The sequence below is a fragment of the Sorghum bicolor genome, chromosome 5 (genome assembly GCF_000003195.3).
Source record: "Sorghum bicolor cultivar BTx623 chromosome 5, Sorghum_bicolor_NCBIv3, whole genome shotgun sequence".
Lineage (NCBI taxonomy): Eukaryota > Viridiplantae > Streptophyta > Magnoliopsida > Poales > Poaceae > Sorghum > Sorghum bicolor.
The window spans coordinates 69,874,583-69,883,629 of NC_012874.2; the positions used below are offsets into that span (position 1 = coordinate 69,874,583).

A 9,047-nucleotide genomic window follows, 5' to 3' on the forward strand; every position below is an offset into this window, starting at 1 on the left:
TGTATCAAACAGTAACCACAATGCTTATGTCACTTACTTCAGATTGTAGCTCGTGCGAGAGCCAATGTTGATTCACATGTGTTCCATGCAGTGCAATTCTCAAATACTACATTGCATTGCATCTACAGGCCTGTATCACTGTCCATTGACATAATTTTATGACCGGTATCTGCAAATTGTCTTACCGCGTCAGACTGCTGCTTAAGTAATCCTCTTTGTGTTGTCATCGAGCCAAATATGAATATGGAAGGGTCATCTGGATCACTGTACAGAGTAGCAAACTGGTGTGTTCTCCTACTCTTCTATATATGTTCATAGAACCTCTTGTGTAGACATATAATTGATTTCTAGATTGAACTGCCCATATGAATTTTATCTAATTTTCCCCATTTGAGGCAGATACATATGGCTCACATGTCACAAGACCATATTGTTTATCCCTATTCAATTCATTGTGGGGTATTAATGGATTGATTATCTTCGTCCCCTTCCTCGCATAATTGGCTAAGCTGGTGACACAAATTGTTGTTGTAGGTAGCAGATGATCTAATTGACGTCCTGGATTTCAATTATTGGAGGTTATATTCTACCCTTGTGCACAGTTGAGTCTTCTTATTAACTTCCTCCAAGTGTTGTTAAACTTCTTCCACAGTGTAGTACATTAATAACCAACCATTAACGTGATTGACTAATATCTTATTAATGCATTAACCAACCTAGTCCCTATTAGATTTTATTAACCAATGGTCGATCAATATTTCCTCCCAACCGACCAGAGTTTTTTTTTTGCTATAATGTTTTAGGCTATTTTCTATTTATAATGTTGTAGGTGAATAATTCCTTAAAAATTGAAATAGATCGAATGGTTGCGTAGAGTCTTCCGATTAATGGCCAAATGTTTCTGATTAATGGAAATTCTAGCATTTATCTTTTTCCTAGCATGTTTGATGAGAATTAACATGGAGTCTCCATTTGGGCTTGTAAGTAGTAACAGTACCTTGTATTGATACGTTAAGCAACCCTTCACATGATCATTAAGGGCTAATATTTTATTAATGGATTAACGAACTTTTAACCCTTCACATGATAGGTATTCTCCATTAGATATTTTATTAGCTAATGGTTGTGGCTAGAGTCTTTTTCGGCATGATATTTTAAGCTATTTCCTATTGCAATGGAGTTGAGTATTTTTTAGAAAAAATTAAATAGATCCAATTTTATTGGATAGTTAAAGTCTTCAGATCAATGCCTAGATGTTTCTAATTAATATGTGAATTTTGAGCATTTATCTTTTTTCTTGGCACGTATGGTGAAAACTAATATAGAGTTTTCATTGAAGCCTCTAATTAGTATATTAGTTAAACAACAGTTAACATGATCAATGATGAGTAATATTTTATTAATATATTAGTAACCAACAGTTAATGTGATCAGTATTCCCAATGCAGAAACCATCATAGTTTCTATAGACATTACTTATGGTGCCACCTAAGTATTTTGCTGATGTGGCAAGGTAGTTATTGAAGAGATAGAGAAAAAATCATAGAAACTGGGTCTAAGTTAGAAACCATGTCTACACAAGATCCAAGACGTGAAATGATATGATTGGTTGAGAATAGAGAGAGAATGAATGTGATTGGATAAAAAATTATTGTATAGAAACTTTCCATTAGGACCATAGTTTCTATACATAGTGTCTATAAAAATTAATAGTTATAGAAACTACATATAGTTTCTAGCATTGGGAGTGCCCTTAGATTTTTTTAGAAACAATCAATTAATAATTCCTCATGTGCGGCCAGAGTTTTCTCTTGCAATAATATAATAGGCTATTTTTTATTTATAACTATGGACGTGAGTATTTTTTTTAAATAAAATAGGTCCGTTATGGACACTTAGAGTCTTCCAATCTTTGCCAGATGCTTCTCATTAATGTGAGAATTTCTAGCATTTATCTTCAATGGTCATGGATAGTTAAGTCTTCTGATTCATGGCTCGATGTTTATGATTAATGTGAGAATTTTTAGTATTTATTTTTTCCTAGCATGTCCACTGAGAATTAAAGTGAAGTCTCTGCTTGGGCCTCTAATTAGTACTAGTATCTTATAAATATATTAAACAATCAACTGTTAACACGATCATTAACAACTAATATTTTATTACTATACTAACCAAACTTTAATGTGATTCCGTATTTAATCTTTTATAACCAACAGCCAAACAATATTTCCCCTTATCCAATGGTTATGGATAGTTAGAGTCTTCAGATTAACGAACAGATGTTTCTAATTAATATTATAGTTTCTAGCATTTATCATTTGTTGGCGTGTCTGGTGGGAATTAACATACAGTCTCCATAGTAGTTTACAAGCGATGTGTACATATCTGATTTCCCGTTTTAAACTTTGTGCATTTTCAGACCTAAGTTCATTTGTTTGTGGATTGACATCATTCAAGAGCTATCAAGTTGCTATTATTACATCTTTGTCTGGTCTGAAGAAAAACTTGCAACTGCAGTGGGTCTGCTTCTAGGATTTAACTAATGGCAACGATATTATTTTCTTTTGCTGGATCATGCATCCAAAAACTCCAAGAAGTCATTACAGAGGAAGCAATTCAAATACTAGGTGTTAAACAAGAGCTCAGTGACCTTCAGCAAACAATGAGACAGATACAGTGTTTTCTCAAAGATGCTGATCGAAGAAGGATTGAAGACTTATCTGTTAGCAATTGGCTTAGTGATCTGAAAGACGCAATGTATAGTGCTGATGACATCATTGACTTTGCCAGGTTCAAAGGGAGCAAGCTACTAGGAGAACAGCCTTCTCCGTCATCATCATCAAGAAAATTAGCTACATGCACTGGTTTTCCACTTATCTCTTGCTTTTCTACTATTTGGACACGACGTGAGATTTCTGTGCAGATTAGAAGCCTCAAAGAAAGAATAGACAAAATTGCTGAACTAGGTACAAAGTTCAAGTTTGAAACAGAACCTGTGTTAAGCATTTCAGATATGAGAAAAACATCCCACCTTGTTGAACCAAATATTGTGGGAAAGGAGATTATTTATGCTACCAATAGATTGCTAGAGTTGGTTCTGAACCACAGAGAAGATAAGGTTTACAAGATAGGTATTGTTGGAACAGGAGGAATTGGAAAGACAACACTAGCTCAGAAATTATACAATGATCAAAGACTAAAAGGAAGCTTTGAGAAACATGCATGGATTTGTGTTTCCCAGCAGTACTCTCAAGTTCCTTTGTTGAAAGAAATACTTCGAAATATTGGAGTGCAGCAAGAGCAAGGTGAAAGTTTGGGAGAGCTGAAAGCCAAACTTGCAGAAGCCATTAATGGAAAGAGATTTTTGCTTGTGTTGGATGACTTGTGGGAGTCTGATGTATGGACCAATTTGCTAAGAACTCCACTCGCTGCCGCTGATCAAGTAACAATTTTAGTAACAACTCGGCATGATACAGTTGCAAAGGCAATTGGAGTTGGACATATGCACCGAGTTGAATTGCTGTCAGAGGAAGTAGGATGGGAGTTACTATGGAAGAGTATGAACATATCTAGTGAGAAAGAAGTGCTCAACTTGCGTGAAACTGGAATTGGGATTGTTCAAAAGTGTGGTGGCCTTCCTCTTGCAATTAGGGTTGTTGCTAGTGTCCTATCAACAAAGGAGACAACAGAGAATGAATGGCGAAATATTCTAAGCAATGATGCTTGGTCTATGAGTAAGCTCCCAGCTGAACTGAGAGGTGCTTTGTACTTGAGTTATGACCAGTTACCACAAAACTTGAAGCAATGTTTCCTCTATTGTGCCTTGTATCCCGAAGATTGGATAATGTGTCGTGATGATCTTGTCAGGTTCTGGATCGCTGAAGGCTTTGTAGAGATGAAAGAGAACCAGCTAATGGAAGATACAGCAGAACAATACTACTATGAGTTGATCTCAAGGAACCTTCTACTACCAGATCCTACCTATCTTGACCAATATTGTTGCAAAATGCATGATCTACTGAGGCAGCTTGCATGCCATTTATCAATGGAAGATTGTTTCCTTGGAGACCCACAACTTTTGGAGGGTATAACTGTTTCTAGACTACGACGTTTGTCATTGGTAACAGATAAGGAAATTGTTGCTTTGCCAAGTGTGGGTAGTCAACAACTCAAAGTGAGAAGTATAATGAGTTTTTGTGGTAACTCGCTTACAATTGAACCTTCAATGTTCAAAAGTTTTTTGTATGTTCATGTTTTGGATCTCAGCGGGTCAAACATAAAAACAATTCCAAACTATATTGGCAATTTGATTCATCTGCGTTTATTCGATCTTCAGAGTAGCAGTATAACTTGCCTTCCAGAGTCTATTGGTTCATTAAAAAATCTTCAGGTATTGAACTTGGTGGAGTGTGGGGATTTGCACAGCCTTCCTTTAGCAGTCACTCGATTATGCAGCTTAAGAAGTCTTGGTCTTGAGGGCACACCAATTAACCAAGTTCCAAAAGGAATAGGTGGATTAAAGTATCTAAATGATTTGGGAGGATTTCCAATTGGTGGTGGCAATGCTAATAGAGCTAGAATGCAAGATGGATGGAACCTAGAAGAGTTGGGTGCTCTTATGCAGTTGAGGAGACTTGATTTGATTAATCTGGAAAGAGTAGGTCCTTGTACTACTGATTCGATGTTAGTAAACAAAAGGTATCTCAAAAGGTTATCTCTATGTTGCAGTGGAAGTACAGACAAACCATATTCTGAAGATGTTGTAATCAATATTGAGAAGACTTTTGATTTGCTAATCCCTGCACACAACCTGGAGAATCTCGGTCTTTTGGATTTCTTTGGTCGGAGGTTTCCCACCTGGATAGGTACTACTGCGCATTTGCCTTCACTGACGTATTTGAGGCTCATAAATTGCAAATCCTGTGTGCATCTTCCACCAATCGGTCAGCTGCCCAACTTGAAATATCTGAAAATCAATGGAGCCACTGCAGTCACCAAGATTGGACCCGAATTTGTTGGCTCTGGGGTGGGTAATGTTAGATCTACCGAGGCAGCAGCTTTCCCCAAGCTTGAAACTTTGGTCATCCAGGATATGCCCAACTGGGAGGAGTGGTCTTTTGTTGATGAAGAAGGACAAAAAGCAACAGCAGCTGGTCCAGAAGGAGCAGAGGATGAGACTGATGCAAATCAAAAGGGGGCCGCCCCACCTCCAATGATGCAGCTGCTGCCACGATTGAAGAAGTTCAATCTTCTCCGCTGCCCCAAGCTGAGAGCTCTCCCACAGCAGCTTGGACAGGAGGCCACCAGCTTGATGGAGCTCCAATTAAGAGAGGTGCACAGCCTTAAGGTGGTGGAGAACCTGTTTTTCCTGTCAGAGATCCTTGTAATTGCTGGATGTTTTGGCCTAGAGAGGGTCTCGAATCTTCCTCTTACGAGAGTGCTGCGGGTATCTTTTTGTCCCAATTTAAGGTGTGTTGAGGAATTTGGTAGCCTGGAGCAGCTGTGGCTGGACATATCTATGCAGGATGTATCCTCACAGTGGGTGCCAGGGCTTAAACTCGGCCGCCAACAATGCCATGGCGAAGACCTGGACGTGTACACATGGCCTAGAACCGAGTAGAGTTGGGCAGCTCAGATACTAGGTATGAACTTACTAACTGGTTTGGGATTTATTTGTTTGTGTGTCGCTGCTTCATTATTCTTGGGTTGTCCATTTAATAGTTGTTTTGGTTTTCTATACTGGATATTTGACTTTAGAGGATGGTGGAGAAAGGTTCATGAAGTATATCAACCAAGACGTGCTGATGTGGAAACACAAAGGAGATTGGAAAGCCAGCATCAGGTGTTACCGGAATAATGATTTGTTCTATTTATGCTTATAATTTCGTATACCATTGAATGTAATAATAAAAAAAAACAATGTGATGCTACTTGAGTCCCTCAGCTCTCTTATGAGGAATACTCAGAGGATACTTGCCTTGCTTGTGAATATGTAATAATGTAGCGTGAAGAACTTCTTAATATATCCGTTGTTATTTGCTTGCCCTACATTTATATCATCAGTGTTACTCTCTATTCTCTTGGGTCGTGTTTTGATGCCATGACTCAGACCTCGTTCATGGAAGAGCATGCATGGAGCGCCTGTGAAGAAGGGACTGCATGGACACATGGTGAATGATTCTGCTTGTGTTTGTTCATTCGTGACCAGCCTATTTTTCGGTCGCCCACAATCTGACAAACAATCTTTTAAGCATTTAGCTCAGCCTTTCACGCTACTTTAGAACAGAGATTTCACTTTGAATTTAATTTCTCATTGGGCCCACGAGGCCTGTTATCCACAAAACACTACCATGGTGGCCTCAAGACCCACCTGGACCTGGCCGACGTATTCTTTTCTGTACGAAAAGGATTAGGGGTCCTTGGCTGCCTTCCCCGCCAAAGCAGCCGAGTCTTCGTAGCTTTTGTGTCTTGCTTTAAACTCCAGTTTTTATAGTCCAAAAATTCTGACTTGCATGACTCCATCGTGTGCTCGTGACAGGCATCATTCATCCACCACAGAATCGAAGTAGAAATCCAAAGCACTGTTCCTCCAACAGGTCCTAATTAATTAACCAGGTTAGCCAGCCATGCATTAATAAGATCCAGAAAATCCAGATATGAACAGGACGTCATTGGTGACGAACACGGTATCCAAGTCCAACTCGTGGGTTGCACCTAATTCAAGATGTGTCTGGCGTGAGAAACCAAAAAGAATTTGCTACTCTCATCAGGCCCCGGAAGTCATGAAATAGTCCCCGAGTGTGTGTGCATATATATATATATATATATAGATTACATGCACACATGCATAAACAACAAGGGCCAGATCCCAGCTCTCTCTCTCTCTCTCTGTCTCTTTCAAAAACAAAAAAAGAACAAAAGGCCAGTTAATTAGCATATATGGCAGGAGAAGAGCTTACACTGCTGGGTTTGTGGGCGAGCCCGTTCGTGATCAGGGTGCGCATCGCGTTCAACCTGAAAGGCCTCACGGCCTACGTTTACAGCGAGGAGAGCATCTACCACAAGAGCGAGCTTCTCCTCAAGTCCAACCCTGTGCTCAAGAAGGTGCCGGTGCTCCTCCACGACGGCAAGACCATCTGCGAGTCTCAGATCATCCTCCAGTACGTCGACGAGGCTTTCCCCACCGCCGCCGGCGCGCCCGTCCTTCCCTCCGACCCATACGACCGCGCCATTGCTCGCTTCTGGGCCTCCTACGTCGACGACAAGGTACGTCTACTAACACATGTCTCAATCACAATGAGCGTCTCCAACAGTTTTCTAAACGAACTTACTACTTCTTGTTTATTTGGCAAAAGTAGAAAATAATCACTCCAACAGTTTGGTAAATGGGTTGCTATCTTTCGGCAACTTGCCATCTAGCAGAACCACGCGTCCATATTTGTTAACTTGCTATCCAGCAGATTAGTTGATTTGGTTGTTGGTTGTGGGTCTTTTTTTTAAGTTTATCAAGCCCAATTGGCAAACTGTTGGAGACGGAAGAAACTCTCACTTGCCATATGTTTTAGCAACTTGCCAAAATCACAAGATTTGGCAAGTGAATTTTACCAAACTATTGTAGATGATATTATATATTTAATATATTAGTAATGAAATTTAAAAGAGTTTGACTCCTTAGAAATGCATGGCATACAGTTGTTCAGCGCGTGGCTACCGGTCTTCATTGGCAAGACGGCCGAGGAGAGGGTGGAGGCGGCGACGCAGGTCCTCGCCACGCTGGACACGCTGGAGCAAGCGTTCGAAGAGTGCTCCAAGGGGAAGGCCTTCTTCGCAGGGGACACCGTGGGGCTCGTCGACGTCGTGCTTGGCAGCTTTCTCGGGTGGCTGTACGCCACCGAGGCCATCTGCGGGGTGAAGGTCGTCGACGCCACCAGGACGCCGCTGCTGGCGGCGTGGGCGGAGCGGTTCTGCGCGCTGGATGCAGCGAAGGGGCTGATCCCGGATGTGGAGAGGCTTGTGGAGTATAACAAGGCCAGGCGGGTGTTCCTTGGCCTTCCGCTCCTACCTTAGCTTATTATTAGCTAGGATGAATCTAATATATACTTCTGTATAATGGATCGAATAATAGTTCGAACAGGCCGTTTTTTTTTTAATACAAATTCAATAAAATAAAGTACTGGTACGGTGTTACACATGTATACTCTGATCATAGATTGGTTGATTGTGTTCTTTGCCATGGAACCTGACCATCTAGGTTTAACCTAGGTTTAAGTCCTCGACTTGCCATAAATGCTTATATTTTTTCTGATTTATTTGATTATTTCAAGGTGACCTGACCTCTTGATCATCGCGAATGGCGCCGAGTAGATATGAGCATTTCTCCGGCCAGGCCAGGCCCACTAAAAGCCCGGGTCCTTCTGGCTTGTAGGCTTGTGTCCAAGGTCCAAGCCCGCCCACTAATTAAGCTGGTCAGGCTAGACCAGGCCGAGTCCCATGATGAAATATTATTAAAGCCCCCAAGCCCGTTCCACTAGCCCGAACAAACATGGCACTGGCAACTACGTACATGTCATGTTTTACATGAATAAAAATGACCGTAGTATTTCAATAGTCAATCAAAGGTACGCAGACAAGATTAAAAGGCAAGATACATCAATCCGTTAACCAAACAGTAGAATACCAGAGAATAGCTTAATTTAACTTAGATTTAGGCGACAAGGCATGGTAGAGGGCCTGGGCGTCGGGGGCGCCACGACCTGCATCGGTATGGCGTCCGCCTAATCGAGTTAGGCGTCGCCTAGGAGAAGAATGGCGTCGGGCGAACGCCTACAGCCCTACCGCGGACGCCGGATGTCGATTCACAGGGGAAGGGCAGCAAAAGGACCGTGGCCCCGCGGGAAATCAACCGCGCGTCCGCGCTGAAAGGAAAAGGCACGGAAACTGTGAGGGCGCAGAACTAGATAGGCCCTTCGCGCGGGAAATCTGCCGCGTGCGGCATTTACCGCGACCGCGAGTGAGGGCGAGGGGAGAGAAAGAGAAAAGGCGGAGGT

At 41.5% G+C, this 9,047-nt stretch overlaps 2 protein-coding genes across 2 annotated transcripts; both read left to right on the forward strand.

Moving 5' to 3' along the window:
* LOC8082094 (putative disease resistance protein RGA4) lies at positions 2,435-5,989 on the forward strand. Its single transcript, XM_002449931.2, has 2 exons — positions 2,435-5,642; positions 5,758-5,989. Exon 1 carries the CDS (start codon positions 2,543-2,545, stop codon positions 5,618-5,620), a length of 3,078 nt encoding a protein of 1,025 aa, XP_002449976.1. The 5' UTR covers positions 2,435-2,542; the 3' UTR covers positions 5,621-5,642; positions 5,758-5,989.
* Positions 6,834-8,191, forward strand: LOC8070221 (probable glutathione S-transferase GSTU6). Its single transcript, XM_002449932.2, has 2 exons — positions 6,834-7,266; positions 7,693-8,191. Exons 1-2 carry the CDS (start codon positions 6,940-6,942, stop codon positions 8,065-8,067), a joined length of 702 nt encoding a protein of 233 aa, XP_002449977.1. The 5' UTR covers positions 6,834-6,939; the 3' UTR covers positions 8,068-8,191.

Excerpts from the sequence above, each read along its gene's own strand:
- LOC8082094 (XM_002449931.2), top strand. The coding sequence starts at position 2,543 with ATGGCAACGATATTATTTTCTTTTGCTGGATCATGCATCCAAAAACTC.
- LOC8070221 (XM_002449932.2), top strand. The coding sequence starts at position 6,940 with ATGGCAGGAGAAGAGCTTACACTGCTGGGTTTGTGGGCGAGCCCGTTC. Across the intron at positions 7,267-7,692 it reads CCTCCTACGTCGACGACAAG|TTGTTCAGCGCGTGGCTACC; the intron begins GTACGTCTACTA and ends CATGGCATACAG.